The 19274-nt window shown below is 38.8% G+C and overlaps 1 protein-coding gene across 1 annotated transcript in view; it reads right to left on the reverse strand.

Moving 5' to 3' along the window:
* PINX1 (PIN2 (TERF1) interacting telomerase inhibitor 1) overlaps window positions 1-15986 on the reverse strand; it is a 36913-nt gene extending 20927 nt beyond the window's left edge. Inside the window, exons 1-6 of the mRNA XM_058164830.1 lie at window positions 15944-15986; window positions 13887-13996; window positions 13074-13166; window positions 12305-12383; window positions 11458-11550; window positions 10960-11033 (exon numbers count right to left, since the gene is read on the reverse strand). Of these exons, the coding sequence (XP_058020813.1) occupies window positions 10960-11033; window positions 11458-11550; window positions 12305-12383; window positions 13074-13166; window positions 13887-13996; window positions 15944-15962 (468 nt within the window). The 5' untranslated portion in view covers window positions 15963-15986. The remainder of the gene's footprint in view (window positions 1-10959; window positions 11034-11457; window positions 11551-12304; window positions 12384-13073; window positions 13167-13886; window positions 13997-15943) is intronic.
* Between the last annotated feature and the right edge of the window lie 3288 nt (window positions 15987-19274).

Here is a 19274-nt window from a genome sequence, read left to right on the forward strand (position 1 = left end):
AGTTTAATCTTTTCCTCATCCATTTACATTAGCCTTTCCCAATTTAGGACCATCCAAATGCATGTACATCAACTTCTGGAATTTTCAACAATGGCCCATTTGGCTAGGGAACTCTGAGATTTTTTAAAATTTGAATTTATATCCCGCCCTTCTCCGAAGACTCAGGGCGGCTTACACAGTGTTAAGCAATAGTCTTCATCCATTTGTATATTATATACAAAGTCAACTTTTATTGCCCTCAACAATCTGGGTCCTCAGATTGAATCCATACACTGAGAGGGTCCTCAAATTGAAGAATACTGACTTGCATTATGTGAGGAATGCATGTACAGTGTTGACTTCAAGGACAGGACTCAACAAGAAATGTTCTTGTGGTTAACTCTTAAAGGCCATGTCATTCAATCTTTCTCTTCCCCAGTGCTGTTCTGTGAGAGGACTTGAGACTCCCCTCCCTGCAAAATCAGATGTAAAATAGCCTTTTGTTACTGACCTTGAAATTTCAAATAGATGCCATGAATATTATTCACTGAATGTAAGACAATGCTGGGTCAGCCTACCTAGCTTAAGTCTGTTGTCACAGAGACCAGACAGATGCCTTTGAGAAACCAACTCCATGTTTTCCAGGAGCTGGTGGGCCACACTGCTTTCACTACTGCAAGTAAGATGTATATAATGGATAAATTCCAATAACTTTTACTCCCTTTTAAATGAGTTTAAATTCGTAGCCATCATTACAAATATTGTACATGTAATAGTCTGATGATTCACTATCTGAATAAGTACTTCTTTGGCGCATCCTTAATTTCTCATTGTTTCAGTTAGAGTTTTATGTACTCTGAAATGGAAAAATTCTTCATCTAAACCACATTCTACACACTATACAAGAAAAAAATCCACAAGCAACCATGATGTACTAGAGAAATTTCATAGAGTGATACAGATTTCATATATCTATTTTATATATGAAAAGTGATTCTCTATTTGTTTTTACCCAGAGTTAATACAATTGGTAATCAAGGAGAAAGCCTTCTTGACCAGAATTTTCCAATTATAGAATGATTTCTCCAGAAAGATTCACCTGGTCTTTAAGTCAATCTCATTTTTGCAGTTATCTGTCTTTGCTATCAGTGTTTTTAGTTTTCCCAGAAAATCCTTTGACCGAAATAGAATAGAATAGAATAGAAAAGAATAGAATAGAATTCTTTATTGGCCAAGTGTGATTGGACACACGAGGAATTTGTCTTTGGTGCATATGTTCTCATTGTACATAAAGAAAAAATAAAATAAACATTTTACTCCTGTGTTATCTAGTTTCTTTTGTGATTTTTGATATGTAATTTACAGATTATATTGTTTTCATTGTTTCATTTGCTTAGAAAATCATCCTAAAAAGCTGTTTTTACCCATCATTTAACTTTTTTGAAAGACAGTAATATAACTCCAGAATTTAATATGTAAAGAGCTTCCAGGACCAGCTATGATAAAACATGTTACAAACAGATCTCCCATTCACATCCTGTAAATTCTCATTTCAAGGTCTTCAAATACTTTTCACAAATATTTTGTTGTGACATACACCATGCTCTCCAGAATGGGGAAGCTGATCTGTAGATGATTAATTGATGGACAAATGTCCCCCTTAAACAGCCCAGACTGTTTTAGATCAGCCACTGTCTATTTCGACTTATATTAGATTTCTAGCATCTCGAGTACAGAATTTCTATATTTTTTTTTAAAAAGTTAGAAATACCAGGTTTTTAATTGAGCACCCTCTCCTTGCAAAGTCATTGCATATTAGGTATGGGCAGAGCTCGGCCTGTTGGAATTGGTTTTAGTCTTTAACAAGTGGCTTCAGAGCCACTAAAAATACCAGCTGCAAAAATGGATGCGAGACGGGCATAAACTTAGAAAAATCAGGAAAAAGGATACCTTTGAGCAAATTGTTAACTTGAAAAATTGTTTTCAGCATCATTTTAATAGTTTTATAGACTGGAAATTTTTGTGGCTTTTTTTTTTTTAACAAATTGATCTTCTGCAAACTGACTTTTTCAGTAAATCCTGATCTATCTTCTTCTATCCACTCCTGTTCTATTGACTGAGGTCAGTCACACAAGGCCCTTTTAGCTTATCCAGTACACTGCAGCTAACCAGGGAAAATGAAAACTTTCTTGTAGGTTTAAATAAGCAATGGGTGAAACTGCCAACTCTGTTTCAAGCCTTAAACAAGCAGCTCACCCCCTCATTCAATTTATCGGGACATCAGGAAATGTGTATATCAGGAAAGGGAAACTTTGAGCAGAAAAATGTGTTCGTAATCAGGAAACTGTCTTAAGAGAGTAGCATCACCCAGAAGGATTGTAATCTGCCATGACCAAATAAGGGAAGGTATCGGAAGATGGAGGTGTCACTTTTCCAACCTCTAATATGTTGAAACTATATGTCTGAAACGAAGGCTCTTACTAATCAAGATAGCTCATAATCTATATGTAGATGTGCATAATGAACTTTTCTGATTCCAAGTTGAGACAACATGATTTTTTCATCATTCTTCTGAATGCACGTTCCCATTCCCATTAAAATGAAACCGGACTGTATGTTTCCTTCTGGAGCATGTTCCTTAGTGATAAAGTTTTAATGGGAAATACAGCTGGATAGGAGAAGGAAATGCAGAGGAGAGTGTGCATGTGTTATCCAGGGAGTTTAATCAGATAGGAACTGATAGAAATGTTATTTTTGTATCTTACACCAAAGGGGTTTAAAAACAGGCATAAGAAGAAACTACTTAACTCATTTTGAGTTCTGAAACTAAAGGTAAAACATATACAGAGTGAAAAAATGATTCAATTAGCCTGATGTAGGCACCTGATAAATGAAGATGTTTCTCTGAATGTGCTAGGAGAGTTTCCAATCTTTTCTACTGGTAAAAGAAATAAAGCACTGGCTGATCTGTGAAATAGAAGCAGCCTTGGGGATTGATACAATCCTTTCTGAATACTCTGAGATCTAAGCAGCTGCTCTGATTATTACAGAGCTGAGTACAATGAAACAGAGAGTAAGATGATTGAAACTTAAGTGGAGGAAATCAGAAGAGGTATGAGTTACAGAAAGTGTAGTGGTTAAAATAACTGGGCTAGAAATTGGAAGACAGTGAATGAGAATGTTGTCTTAAGCATGAATCCAACTAGGTGACTTTGGACCAGATACTATCTCTCAGCCTTAGGATAAGACAATGGCAAACCAAGTATTCAGTTTAAATACTAAATAAAGAACTTCAGGATTCTTTGCCTTTATCAGTGAAGACTTGTTTTTCCTCTATTTCATCCACATCAAATAATTGGTTTGCACTGTGGTTAAAAGGGATGATTAATGGCTGATTGTAAGAAAAAAACATTCCACTGCCTATAAGATCAAATTATAAGACTTCTACTGAAAAAAAAAATCAAAGGAAAGTTATTTGACTGAGAAGATCTGTGTAATTATAGGTCAATCCCCAAAATTTAGCTTCTTGGAAAAGTGACCAAAAAGATGGTGGCTTTGCAGGTTTAGATACAGGCAGGATAAAGCGCTGAGCTTGCTTTGTCTGTTGGTTGACCTATGTTAGAAAATGGATAGCAGAAATGCAGCCTACCAGTTTTCCTAAATCCTAAATTCCTAAATGGTTAATGGACAGGACTTCATCTCCTCCCTGTTGCATCTTGCTCCCTTCCTTCCCATCTTTCTTAATTTTAAATTAATTTTAATGTTATTGTTTTAATGTTTGTATTATAGCTTTTAGGGATTGGGCTTGCGTACAACTTTAATAAATTAAGCATATAGCCACTTTTCATGTAACTGACTATAATACCATTCCAACTGAAAGTAGACATTCAGGCAGACTTTTGCAATAATTCCAGAAGCTTGGGCTTAAAGATTATCATTTTGCCCCAGGGCACTTTTGGTATTACAAAGATATCAGATTTTGTCTCCTGTGCTATACAGCATTTTATTTATTTATTTTATTTATTTATTTTATTTTTATACCGCCCTTCTCCCGAAGGACTCAGGGCGGTGTACAGGCAAGATAAAACAATACAATATACAGATTAAAATACCATTTAAAAAACTTATTTAAATTAGCCTAACATTAAAATTTCCATACTAAAAACCCCGTTTAAAAATTGATAAAAGATAAAATTCAAGACAGCCCCGCGCAAATAAAAAGATGCGTCTTCAGTTCGCGACGGAATGTCCGAAGGTCAGGTATTTGGCGTAAACCTGGGGGAAGTTCGTTCCAGAGTGTGGGAGCCCCCACAGAGAAGGACCTTCCCCTGGGGGCCGCCAGCCGACATTGCTTGGCGGACGGCACCCTGAGAAGTCCCTCTCTGTGAGAGCGTACGGGTCGGTGGGAGGCATGTGGTAACAGCAGGCGGTCCCGTAAGTACCCAGGCCCTAAGCCATGGAGCCCTTTAAAGGTCGTAACCAACACCTTAAAGCGCACTCGAAAGGCCACAGGCAGCCAGTGCAGTCTGCGCAGGAGCGGTGTTATATGGGAGCTACGCGGAGCTCCCTCTATCACCCGCGCAGCTGCATTCTGGACTAACTGAAGCCTCCGAGTGCACTTCAAGGGGAGCCCCATGTAGAGAGCATTACAATAATCCAGGCGAGAGGTAACGAGCGCATGAGTGACCGTGCACAAGGCATCCCAATCAAGGAAGGCGCAACTGCGAACCAGGCGAACCTGGTGGAAGGCCCCCTGGAGCCGGCCGTCAAATGACCTCCAAACGACAGCCGTTCATCCAGGAGGACACCTAAGTTGCGCACCCTATCCTTTGGGGCCAGTAACTCGCCTCCAACAGTCAGCCGCGGCTGCAGCTGACTGAATCGGGGTGCCGGCATCCACAGCCACTCCGTCTTGGAGGGATTAAGCTTGAGCCTGTTTCTCCCCATCCAGACCCGTACGGCTTCCACGCACCAGGACAGCACTTCAACAGCTTCATTGGGGTGGCCTGGGGTGGAAAAGTACAGCTGGGTGTCATCAGCGTACAGCTGGTATCTCACCCCAAAGCCACTGATGATCTCACCCAACGGCTTCATATAGATGTTGAACAGAAGGGGCGAGAGAATCGACCCCTGCTGCACCCCACAAGTGAGGTCCCTCGCGGTCGACCTCTGCCCCCCTGTCAACACCGTCTGCGACCGGTCAGAGAGATAGGAGGAGAACCACCGATATACGGTGCCTCCCACTCCCAATCCCCCCAACCGGCGCAGCAGGATACCTTGGTCGATGGTATCAAAAGCCGCTGAGAGGTCTAATAGGACCAGGGCAGAGGAATAACCCCTGTCCCTGGCCCTCCAGAGATCATCCACCAATGCGACCAAAGCTGTCTCCGTGCTGTACCCGGGTCGGAAACCGGACTGGAACGAGGAGACTGCTGGAGATGGTAGTTAGAATTTTATAGTGAGGTGCCATCGATATGCTAATAATGTCCAGCTTCAACTTGGGAGTTGGTGTCAAACCCCAGAAAAACTTAACTTAAATATTATTATATTTAAATTATATTGAATTTAAATAAAGGAGAAAATATAAAATTAGATCCAGAAAAGACATAAATGCTGCTAGTCACTAGGAAATAAGCAGTATGCTTTGTATAGAGTTATGCTCCCTCTGAAAGTGCAGGTTCACAGTCTATGAATACTTCTTCATCTCTCTAGCCACTGCAGATTTGCAGATGGCATGGCGAGGAATAATTTCACATAATTATGCCTACAGTGCCATCGGTGACCTTTCCTTAACTGGTCAGGGTGTGTGTCAGTTATTCATGCTTTGACAACATCCTGTATTTATGTACGTGCGTTTAGTCCAGAAGCAATAACTGGTGAAAATGCAGCATTCTGTTTGCTAACTCATGCAAATTACAAGGAATGTGCGTATGGGGATGTGTGTTTTACACAGTCTCTGCTAAAAGAAAGAAAAAATCCATGCTGGAGATGTTGCTTGATGAAGAGTTAATGACTACTACTCGCCATGACTTTTCTTCCTGTCATTTCTCTGTGATAATAAATCACAGTTTATTATAGATTATAGAACCATGAGAGAGCAGAACTGCAATCCACTGCTGGAATTCCAGTTAGAAAACTGCATCAACCCCGAACCACGGGGAATGCATGATGCAGCTGAAAAAGTGGAACAGCTTAAAGCAGGGGTATCCACACTTGGCAACTTTTAAGACTTGTGGACTTCAACTCCCAGAATTCCTCAGCCAGCAAAGCTGGCTGAGGAATTCTGGGAGTTGAAGTCGAAAAAGTCTTAAAGTTGCCAAGTTTGGACACCCCTGGCTTAAAGCAAGAGAGGAAGCACTATTCAAGCCTGACAGAACTACAAGAAATCAAAGTAAGCCTCTATTTTCACCTGTCTCTTTAAATGACCTTAACTAGGCTGCTAGGTGGTCCTTCTGCCCTACAGAGAAATAGGACCTTCCATCTGTCAAAGAAAGTCCTGAAGTAATCTTTTCATGCTAACAAAGTGTTCTCAGGTTGATTGGGAATCTTTCTCTATTCTGCACTAACGGCTATTCAAAACTGACCTTTTCTAGCTTCCAAGGTAGCTCAGTCATGTTTCATCTTGTGATCCTGGGCGGCCCTGAAATATATTCCAGGCATGGCCACAGGAGACAAGTGAAGGGTTCTTGAAAAATTACATTAAATGGAAGTTTTTAAAATAGTGCTTTCCTTCTTCCAGCTGTAGTTTATGTACACTTGACATGATCACAGCTTTCCTGTTCTTAAGCTACTGCTATTTTTAATACCATGAACGTAAATATTGTTCTAATGATTAAATAAGTGCCATCACAGTAATGACAATAAATTATGGAGTATCACTTTTCCTTACAGGTAAATGTTATAGTTTGTTGCCAGTAAAATGCCATTTCATAATAAGTAAACAAAACAAAACAAAACAAAACAAAAATATGGAAAAACAAACTCTGTACTGATTGCCAAGCAATTATTGGGAGCAGTTTAAGGCATTGGTATCTCAAAAATACCTAATATCCAGCCCTCCATTGTAATTTATCAATGTTAAACATATTCAGTTCTATTTTTCTTCACAGAATTTAGTTTTTAGTTCTTCCATCATCCCTATCGCCCTTTTCTGATCCTGTTTAATTTTTTCTGAATTCTTAAATCAAACCATTCATAGCATTTGACTATGAAGTGGAACGATTACTTCCTAAACTTATACTTCAACTGTTGCAGCCAAAAATTGTATTTGTCTTTTTTGCACTTGCCCCACACTGCTGGCTTATATTGTTTGCAGGCAATTATTTTTCTCCCTTAAGTACAAATACAAGCCATGTATTTCCTTTTCAGTTCTTAGATATTTGGTTTTTTTCTTTCACGAAGAACTTTGTATTTATCTATTAAAATTCACTGTTATTTTTGGTCTTTTCTCTATGCTACAAATATTGTATTTATTTTTATTTTTGCCTTCTAGGACAGAGTTCCCCAATGTTTCAGTTTTTACGGACTGGTGGTGGTTCCGTGGGTATGGCTGGCAAGCACATGCGCTCGCAGCTCCATTTGATGTGAGTGGTGTGCATGCGCGCCTGCCACTCACGCAAATGAGGATATGCCACACGCTCGACAGCCATTTCTGTGGCCTGGTTGCAATTCCCTCACATCCCACTAGTACGTCGTAGCCCAAAGGTTGGGGACCCTTTCTAGAATATTAAAAATTACATCCTATTTTGTATCATTTGATAAACATTTCCTCTATCTTTTAAATCTAAATAATTAATAAAAATATTTAAACGTAGAATATTGAGAACTGGTCCTTGTGGAAGCACACCCAAAACTTTTCCCCTATTTGATGAAAATCACTGATATTCTCTAAGAGCTATACAATAATAGAAGACAGGCTATTCCTTTATTATAGTCACAATATATTATGTCTAATGCATTCTATGTTTTTTAGAGGGTTAACAGATGAAAAATTAGAATAAATTAATTTTGCAAGATTTGTTTTTGACACTTATTTGATAATGCTATTTTTAATGTTTAACGTTTCCAGATTATGTTTTTCTCCAGAATGATTCCAGGCATTGTTGTTGGGCTGTTGCCCTGTAGGATCATGGATCTTCCAACTTTTTTTTTTTAAAGACATTTGTTTGTCTTTATTTATTTGTTGGCTTTTAATCACTGGGCTTTCGGTAGTTCTTCAGAATTTGAATAATTTAGTTGAGAACTTGTGCTCAATACATTAAAAAAATAAACACCTGAGCAATTCTTCCCTTACTAAAAACATTCCTTGATGGAAGTCTAATCGGTAACTTTAATTGCTTCACCATCTCCCTGAGAAAAAATGTGACCAATCTGAATGTAAAAATATTTTTGTTTTGCTGTGGTTTGTATATAGCAAGAACATCAAGGATGACAGAAATCCCACCCCCAACTAGGTACAAAACACACCATTGCTTACCCTATAATTTGTTGTAAAGGAAATAAACTGTCAACTCACAAGAAGGCCAAATGTCGGTTTGCAGCTAAGTCAACAACAGTGGGAGAGTTTATTTCACATAAGAGAAGAAATGGAGATTATTCTACCACTGGAGATTTAATTGGAGGTTGACAAAAGAACATGAATATTTGCCCCAAGTGGGGGGGGGGAGAGTGGAGGGAATATAAGAGCCAGGCTCAGAGGTTTAGTTTTAGAGGATCTGCAATGCAGGAAGTCAGTAAGGTTAAGATATAAAAATATAATTATTACTGGCAAGCTTATCTCATTTTTTTAAGGGAGGCTGCGCTAATCCAATGTATCTAGAGGGCAAAAGGTAGAAAGGATCGTGCTTGACATAGACACCTCCTTTAGGAAGTCAGAGAAAGCCTGTTCTCAGTTGCTGGCATTTTTTTTTTTTTAAAGTTCACTTAAAGTGCGGGCTAGACATGTCTGAATCTCAACAGAACTGAAAAGCAATCACAGGAGTTTTTGGTGTTTTGTAACCAATGAAAGAGCTGATGCATATGCAAAGAAGAGAAAAGGTACAGTGGAGCTTCTTGAGGACATAAAACATTCAACAAAGCAGAAGTGAATCTCTTGAAATTAGATAGGAAGAAACATGGACTAAAACTATATTAGCAAAGGAACATTCCTCACCTGATCCACGTGGCTTAGATATTAAAATTGAAAATGTTGGCTGTGCTAATCTTTGACTGACAACAGAACTCTAAGCCTTGATGGACACCAGGACTCTTCCTATCTAGGCAGGAAGAGATACAAGGATGTTCTCATCCAGCATTTCCTGTTCCTTCAATCTTTTAAACACTCATATATGCCAAGATTTTAAAATCAAGGGTGTGTGTTTAATGCCAATCTTCCAAAGAATACAAATCTTCAGCCACATCCTAAGGACATACCAAGAGCTCATGGGTACTGTCTAATACCACATTTTATTATTTCTAATCAATCCCACATACCAGACTAGATAAAAAGAAGAGCTTTACGTGTCTCTACAAAATAAAGTTAACTTGAAATACAGTTTTTGAATGAAATAAGCTTCCTTATCATTATATAATCTCAGCTTCCAAGACATAAAACAGGAACCAGGAAAGCAGTCTGGGAGTAGACAGTTAACAATTTATATGATGATCAAATAATAATTTTTAAAAAAATCCATTCACTTCCCTCAGTTATTCTGAAGCAGCCTCTGGCTGTCTTACAAGCAGAAAAAGAGCTAGAACAAAGGAATATTTAGTTTGATCTTCAATTTAATATTTAGTTTGATATTCAATTTTCAGCAGAGGCCAAAGGTTTATTTTTGGCCATTTTAAAAGAAGATTCTGAAGGAAGCTATCTTTTCCAACTTTTTATACCCACCAGAAAGTAAAGTGGAGGCCTTAAAATTTGAGGCTCCTTAGAACTTCTATATTAAACTAGAGGCAAAAGAAAATAATGCTCTTCCACATGTTTCTAGATTTTATTCCCCATCATTCCTGGCTTAATATGAATGGAAATTATGGGTGCTAGGTATCTAGAAGGCTGCAATTTCCTTACATTTCCCAGGATTTTATATTTTTCCCAAAGGCATTTGTATTCTGGAACAAATACTTAACAAATTAGTAGACAAGACATGAGTTTTTTCCTAAAAAGAAACAAACAAAACTTTACAAACAGCCTAATTTCTAATTTTGTCTTTGACACTTCTCACAGGTGAATTTAAACCCCTTGTCCCAAGTATTAATTCATACTAGTTCCTCAGCAAATTATGGTTTCCAAAGTCCACCATCAAGGAAATATCACCTGCATTTCCAGAAAATTTACAACATTATTCCCAAACTGGATGGACAAATATTCCTATGATTTCCAATCAAGAGGTTATTTCTGGTGAAACATAACATGTTGTACAAGATTGGTTTACAGGAGTAGAAAATAGAGTTTAGCTAAGACCTATGCTTCCTTTTTTTATTTTTATACAATGTGGAGTGCTGTGCCTAGCCTTTTATTATGTTTTATAAATGGGCACTAATAATCTATTTGCAAGTAGCTCAATAACGGTGACCATGACATGGCATAATGTTTTAGGTGATGTGCCAGCATTTACCAACATTCAACAACTATTTTCAAAAGCACACTTTGTTCTTATGTGATTTTCAGAGCCTGTGGAGGCTGCATGGAGTGTGGTCTTGCACAGCCCCCATAAGTTGTGTGAGAGGGCCATGCTCTCATGCAGCCTCCAGACCTTCTAAAAATCACAAAAGAATGGTGTGCTTTTGCTTTTCACAGACTTTCCCCTCAAAAAACTGCAGAGGCCGTGGAAGAGCATTCTCTGAAACCACTTCAAGACTGAAGGCTTTGTGTGATCTAAGCCACAGCAATGTATATAATTTTCAAATGATGCACAGAAGTATTTTTAAATGATTAGAATAAATCACTATTTAAAGCATACAGGCCAATACATATCTACAATATCAAGTAAAATCACATACTTGCATTTTTTTGACTTTGCGTTTCCCAAAAATACAGGATAGGTCATCTTCACTTCGTGAAGAAAGGTCTTTTCCTGGATAGGATTGCAGGAAAAACAACAAAACAATTTATTGCTTTCTTATAGAATAAAGTTATATCTTGAAGAAGAAAATTAAATTTTCTCCTTTTGATTCATTTCAATGGGCTTAAACCAGAAAAAAATTCTCCTAGAAATTGCTTTTGGAGGAAACACTGAAAACTTGCTTCCTTTAAGTACAAACTGCAATGTGCATTAAAACCACTGCATTCAATATCCTAAAGGTACCAACACATATGCCTCATTTTCAAATTGAACCCTTTCCATGCTACACATTCTCCATCAAATACTCTAATTCTCAACAATATTTTGATATATTGAAATAGATTTTTTTTCAGTGTAGTTATTGTACTGATCACATTAGAAACATTTAAATGGGTTTTTCATGTAACAGGTTTCATTTAGTTTCATTTGAATTTACCTTTGGCAAATTTCACATAGTGAACTCGTTTTTTAGAGATCTTGGATTTTTCTTCGAGGTTAAAAGTTTTCTTTCTATTTTTGTAAGTAGATTCTAGAATACAAACAGAGAATTACATGAGGCCAAAATCTATAGTTCTCTTGACATACTAAATTCCAATGTAGAACATCCCCTCGGTATGTGTTTTCCCAGTGCATCTTTACTGATTCTTACAATAGCAATAGCTTGCTCCCAGCTTTTATTTTAGTGTTGTTTTTCCCTGAGTTTCTCAAATTATAAGAGTCTTGCTTCAAGTCCCAGCAGTGGATAACTTGTGTAAGAGATGGATTTGTGTAACAGCCAAAGAATGGACAATTCAGTTTTTGCTTTGGATCACTATAAACAGGAAGAACATGTGTTGAAGAGTGGCAGCTTTTTGTGTGTCTGTCATGATGTAAAATGTTCTTTCAGGCATCTTCAGAAATGTGTGTGAATGGACACTAAGATCCAAAGGCAATTCAAATGTCAAAAGCCAAACTCAGATGCAAAGTGATCTTGATGATAAAGAAAGTCTGCATCAATATGAGGATCTCAAAAGGACCATTACTCCAGACTACAAGCAACTGCAAGCATCACTCTTTTGGTAAAACTATCAGCAGTATGTGAGAGAAATGCCCCCTCATCCAAAATTCATAACCCCAATCCCACAAAATTCTAATGTTCAGCAAGTCTGACAGGATAGGAGGTGGCTTTGATTTCACATGCTTGCTCTCAAGCAGCAATAGTGACCTCATGTGGCCACCATACTGTATGTAATTTTATATTAAGATTTTCAATACAAGTTACTATCAAAGTTGAATCGTGTTACCTGGGTCATCTTGTGCATAACTGTTATTCAACTCGGCCAAAAGCTGGTTGAAATCATCTTGGTGAGCAATCCAGTTGTCCTGCACCCAACACACAAACCGAATGATTACAATCTAAACTGATCAGGAATGAGGGAAAGATGACAAAAAGGGCATGCCTCTTCCACATTCTACCGATTCAAATTCAGACCACCAAATCAGTTGTCATAAATCTGAGTTTGGTATACAAACCATGATCTATACTTTCAAATGCACAAGCAGAAGAGTCATTATTCAAAGCTGCTTTAATTTGTGGTTCACTACATTCTCCACATCCTTGATGTGATATAGCAGCCTCCAGAAGCTTTGGGATTTAGCTATTCAGAGAAACTAAGAGTAGCCCTTGGAACTAAAGCTTGCAATGCTGAGTTGATGGCTAACTGTAAACTATAATTTTATACATCATACAAATTGCAGCACTTCCATTTCAACAGTGGTTTAATGTGTGAACTGAACATTTTGTACTAAAATTATCAACATTCTAAATCATTATAAGCAGCCAACTAATTCAGTCTCATATGAAAATATTTTTGTAAACCAAACAAAAATGCATTGTAGTTACTTTGTGTCTTTCTAAATCAAATTAACTTTACATCTGCTAAGTTTATAGACTTAATTCTATTTCTGTAAAACCTAATACGAATCCTGATTTATAAGTGTGTGTGTGTGTGTGTGCATGTGAGCGTTTGAGCTATGAGTCTGTGTAGCCTCAATTCTATTACCTCCACTTACCTCCTGGCTCACAGACGCTCCCAATCCCAATGTGTTGCTCTTCAAATGAACCTTAATATGCTCTGTGCTGCCTTGTTCTTGAGCCCCAAGCCCCTAGTGGAAACAAATGACAAACAGATCTGTCTTGGAGAACTTCATTTGTTTTTTAGTGTGCAGAAGGGTCTCCATTTTTTATTTTATTGTCTTTTTTCAATCCAATTATTCTCAACAGGTTGAAATAATTAGAAAACAAAACAAAACCCACACATACGAAAACAATTAGCAATCAGAAATCAAACATTCATACTTGCAGAGAAAGGGAAGGGAATCCCTGAGGTTGCTTCTTTTGTACGAGATGGAAGTTTTCTCTTACTAATCTGAAAACTCTTGAGGTATAACTTCTCAATGATTCTTGATTCTTAAGCAACAAATGGGTCTACAAGGCCTTCTGCTTACATCAGCTTTGCACTCATAAGGCAGTACAAATATAAGAATTTAACTGGGACAACTTTCGTGTAATGAAAGTTCAGGTTGAGGCACATCTTCAAGATTTAACAACTGGATTCAAGATAGTTGCTTCAGGAAATTTATCCAGTCTTTATGCCAAGGGAAATCAGTTTGCATTAAACTTCAGATTTTATTTAAAAAGTAAATTGTTCCAGAATTGTTCCAAGATCATCCTTGTTAGGAAGGCCAAGGAGGCATATGATCCCCATTTCTTTTCTTTTTCTGGCAACTTTTACAATACTTATTTTATTTCATAAACATTTTATTCTCTAACTTTGGAAATACTAAAGAAAACTTAAGCAATGATTTTCAACCATACGAATTTACCTTGCCTTTTGACCATCCCATTTTTTCCAACATCTTCTGGCCAAATTTTGATTCATCTTTACTCCAAGCACTGTTCCGGGGATCCACAGACCATTTCAGTTTGCGACGTGCTAAAAGAGCAAATGAAGTAAAATCTAGTTAAATTTTCAAAATTGAAATAGGAAGCCTTTCCTCTTCACAGTTAGTGCTTCTCTTGACCAAATCACTCTTTCTGTAAAGATTTTTAAAGAACATTTTAGGGAAAGAGTACACAAGGCACTGGGAATCTCAACAATCAAGCAGGATGATTGACAAACTATTTTAAACATTTTACTGACAAATGCTTAATGAGCTAATATCATATTCAAGTTTGCCATTTTGTAGTAATTTTATGACTCTCTATGTTCACAAACATTCATCTGCAGCATTCCTTAACTCTGTCCAAATATGATTGATGAAGAATAAGGGCCAGGAAATAGGAATTGCCACTGATAAATAGTAATAATTGAAATATATATTATAGTTCTGATCCCAAAAACTAATTAAATATTAACTCAGCATTTTCTTTATTTATAAAATTTATATGCTATCTCTTTATTGAGATGACATTAGGCATCTTACAAAGTATAAAAAAATAACTTGGAAACAATTAAAATTATTAACAAGGATTGAATAGAAATTAAAAATCAAGAGGATGAATGGCATAGGGGTGGGATGTTCTTTGTACTGCATCAGCCACTCCCAGTGTAGGACCCCAGGCCAGCTAGAAGTGCCAGTTTTTAATCCTTTAAGGATCCTTTAATCCTTCTGGAAAGCCAAAAGGTTGGGGTAGATCTCATTTCCGGCAGCAGAAATTTCCAAAGGGTGGGAGCCACAGCAGAAAAACATTTTCTCCTAGATGCCACTAGGCAAAATTTCTTGGCAGACAGGGTCTGTAGCAAACCTCTTTTCTAAAGTGAGTGGGTTGGCCAATCCCATTGGGGTGAGATGACTCAGATATCCTCTTTGATTCCACATATTGCATTTTTTTTTAAATTTACATTTATATCCCGCCCTTCTCCGAAGACTCAGGGCGGCTTACAGTGTATAAGGCAATAGTCTCATTCTATTTGTATATTTACAAAGTCAACTTATTGCCCCCCCCAACAATCTGGGTCCTCATTTTACCTACCTTATAAAGGATGGAAGGCTGAGTCAATCTTGGGCCGGGCTTGAACCTGCAGTAATTGCAGGCTGCTGTGTTTTAATAACAGGCTCCTTACAGCCTGAGCTACCACGGCATTGACAAATATCGCAGCACTGCCCACTAGTTTACAGATAAATCTGACAACAGCATTTAATGCGAGTTTCTCTCTGTCTCCTCTATTCTTTAATCCTCTGGAGGCACTTTCCATGGCTTCTCAAACTCAGCTTTTTAAAATGTTTGTTGGGTACTTCAAAACAAGTTACAACGGTAAAGCTTCCCTTAACACCCCCCCCCCCATTGTTTCTAACTCCTCTGATACCATTTGGGGGCAGCATAAGCACGTGAAATAATTTTAAAAATGATTTGCTTAAAACGCACAGCACAGAAATCTACATTACCTTCTCTAGCTATGAAAATCTGGACGACCAAAAGATGCAAATAACTCTGTGCTGTCACCTAGTCGTCAACCGGGCAGAAAAGCTGCTTTAGATCTTCACAGAAGATGGAACAGGGCTGAAAGAGACCTTGGAGGTCTTCTAGTCCAATACCCCCTCACCCCGCTCAAGCAATCTTCAACTAGAACCAAACAAAGATCTGGAGACTGAATGCTTTTGAAACCTAGAACTCTCTCTCTCTCTATATATATATATAGAAGCAGCTGCCGTTCCCATGCTTTGCTTATGGGCATCAATAGCTAATCGTCCCATACTGGAAGGAAGATCCTGGCTGGACAGAGGTTTAAAATTTCACTTTATCGTAGCTCCTCTACCCAAATCACAGACATCGCATAATGATCACTGGCATATACGAAGCGGGGGAGGGGGTTACCAGTTTCTCCCCCATACCTCGCGCTATTTTCTACCTGCTCCGTTTCAACCGGCTTTATACTTACGTTCCGCCAGCATCGCCATTTTGCGGCAAAAGAGGGGACCTTTCACTACTTCAGGCGCGCAACGACATCGGGCGCGATCGCCGCTTTATAGGCGTCCAACCTAAATGCCCGATAAAAGAAGGCGAAGAAAAAAAAGGCAGAGGATTTTTCGTGTATAGATAATTAGGTAAACCCGAAGGAGTGCCCCCCCCCAAAAGCAAAACAAAAAACAAACAAAAACAAAGCGAGAGTTTTTTCGTTCTTTGATTAGGCCGCAGAACAGATGATCTCATCCCAAGTCTACATTAAGATCTCTAATTTTCTCTGTAATTGATACCGAAAGGCGCAACTTCCTTCCCGTTTTGTCCGCGATTTGTGCGTTTGAAGTTCCCAAGCTAGAGAAGCTTTCGATCATTTGTATATCTGCAATCTTTGAAATACCAACGCTTTCATAACGTGTAATGAAAACTAAGTATTAAAATAGTGCAATAAGACAAGTAGCACAAATAAAGTTGTCGTGACAATTTTTTGTGTGTGTGACTTCGAGTCAATGATAACTCCTGGCGACTGGACTGGACAAGCCACTTTTTTGGGCAAGATTTCAGAAGGGGGATTGCCATTGAGAGAGAGTGAGTAGTTTAGGGTCACCCAGCTGGATTTGTACCCAAAGAGGGGCTAGATCTCATGGCTTTCCCCTTGTCCCATCACTACACCAATCTGGTTCTATTAATGAAAATTATAGCTTAATAAGTACGATATTGGGACTTTTTAAAAACATTGATTACCAAAAAGCTGGTAAAGTGGGAGTCACATTCACCCAAGGAGAAAGAATCCAATAGGTGAGTCAGAAGGCAAGGACAGACAGAGGAGAGCCACTTAGCCTCTGGGCAGGCTGCTATGAAGCTAGGCCACAGCCTGCAAACTACTATAGTTAGTCTTAGACTTATGATCACAATTGTGCCCAAAATTTCTGTTGCTAAGTGAGACATTTGTTAAGTGAGTTTGCCCCATTTTACAACATTTCTTGCCATAGTGTTGGAAGAAATGTCCATCTGGGTTCAGTTCCAAGTGGGGAGAAAGACACTGGAAACATGGAGACTGCTTGAAAAGATGGGTTAAAGATGGACAGGACCACATGGTTTTGAGGTCCTGGGCAAAAAAATACATGGGTGAGAGAGAGAGAGAGAGAGAGAGAGAGAGAGAGAGATTTATACCCTCTGTTGGGCTTTGAATTTGAGCTTGTATTCTGATTGGTTGTCAGACTCCCATGGGGCCATGCAGGGGTAACTTTGTAGGTTGTCTTTTGAGTCCCACGCTTGGTTGAGCCTTGGTGGGTGCTGCAGTCTCCCCAGTGCCATGTGGTGAGTTCTGTTGCCAGATGGGTAGAGGGCTAATCCTATCGTTGTTGGATCTTGGGTGAGGGCATTTGCTTATGAATAGGCCTAGTATCTCTTTATCTCTTAAGTGCTGACATCTGCTGTGGGCTATTGAGAGTGTGGGGGCTATTAAGAGTGAGTCTGCTTCCTGCCTAAAAAACATGTTTCTCCATTTCTCATCCAGGGAGGTATAATATTCTGCCTTTTTAATATTTCCTAGAATATTTCATTTTTCTAGGAGAGGGCTGGGTGCTAACTTCTTACAATAGTTAAGTTAGTTACAAAGATGTTAAGTGAATCTGGCTTCTCCATTGACTTTGCTTCTCAGAAGGTTGCACAATGGGATCATATGACCCTGGGACATTGCAACCATCATAACTATCAGTCAGTTGCCAAGCCTCTGAATTTTGATCACGTGAGCATGAGGATGCTGCAACGGTTGTGAGTGTGAAAAATGGTCATAAGACACTTTTTTCAGCACCTTTGTAACTTTAAATGGTTACTAAATGAACTGTTGTAAATCGAGGACTACCTGTATTCCGTGTTCCTTTTAGCAGCCATAACTTCTTGCAAAACTCCACATGATCACTAGATGGCAGCAAAGCATTACAGCAGTGTTTCTCAACCATGGTAACTTTAAGATGAATGAACTTCAACTCCCAGAAATACAAATACTGTATTTGCAGCTTAGTTGTGGTGCCCCTCTTTTCAGAAGTCAAAGACTAAAAAGCCCCTAGTCTGCTGGTGCGATTTGTCCAAAAGACAGAGTGAAGGAGAAGTCCATTCAACCACTAACTCATGGCACTTAAAAAAATCCAGAACAACCTCAAACCACAGTTTACCTACAAAACAGCCTCAAATTCCAGGTTTAACCAGCTTTTGCATCACTCAGATAGATTTTTGCCTTCCAGTAGTGCTTCTGCTACCCAGATTCCCCCCCCCCAGCATTTTTATTAAATTGGATGCTTCTCTTTTGTGTTTGGAGGGTTTCTTTTCTAGAGAGCAGACACCTAGTACATCTCTGTTCTGACATAGGCTTCCTGAGAAAGTAAAAAACACACAATTAGTCCCAAAAATTCTCTTTTTATTTCAACGGCTGTGAATTCTGTTCATTCACACCCGTGATGAGTCACAAATAGTTTGTAAAGAGTCCGACAGAAGTCTGCCATAGTCCTTCAGGATATGGCTGATAAGCACCCACCTTTATCTCCCTTGACATGCTGCCAAAGACCTAATTGGCAATTAGCTTTGCAAGGCCACTGGGAGCACAAAGTCAAAACGGAACTTCAGAATTTAAACCAACCAGCATGAACAAAGTTGCTTCCTGCAAAGACTCACGTGCCTTTGCTCCTCCTTTATGTCTTATGGGAGGGGCCAATCATCTCCAAGTCTTACTCCCGAGTCACCCCTTTTGTCTTAACTGTTCTTGCCTTCTGGCAGCTCTGCACATGTGCACACTGGGAATAGGCTCCCCCTGTTCCTCTGCCTCGCTGACATCAGACTCTGGAGGTTCCGGAATCAGCACATAACTCCCAGATGGCCCTGGCCCCATCTCTGCCTCTGATGCAGAGCCCTCGTCTGAGCCTTCCCCAGACTCTAGGACTGGTCCATGTTCCTTGCCAGCCTCCTCATTGTCCGATTCTGCTCCCAGCTCCACAGGCTGCCAGCAGACCACAACAATCTCTAGCTTTTCCTTATCTCTAAAGTAGGGTGTAAATAGATTTTAGGTTAATTAGAAATAACCATAGATATATACATGTTAAAGCAACAGTTCAGCTTGCAAATATATGTGCAGTATGAGACATCTTCAGTTATGATATTCCATAGGAAAGAGAAAAAAAACCCCTACTTACTACAAGACACTTAAAAAGTCAAGCCACTGTCATTTCAGGAGGTGAAGAGAAGAAGCAGTGGGCATTTGTTAATGTAAATACTGCTTGCAGAGCTGGTCTGGGAAAAATAAAATGAACTGATAC

The sequence above is a fragment of the Ahaetulla prasina genome, chromosome 1 (assembly GCF_028640845.1).
Source record: "Ahaetulla prasina isolate Xishuangbanna chromosome 1, ASM2864084v1, whole genome shotgun sequence".
NCBI classification, from domain to species: Eukaryota; Metazoa; Chordata; class Lepidosauria; order Squamata; family Colubridae; genus Ahaetulla; species Ahaetulla prasina.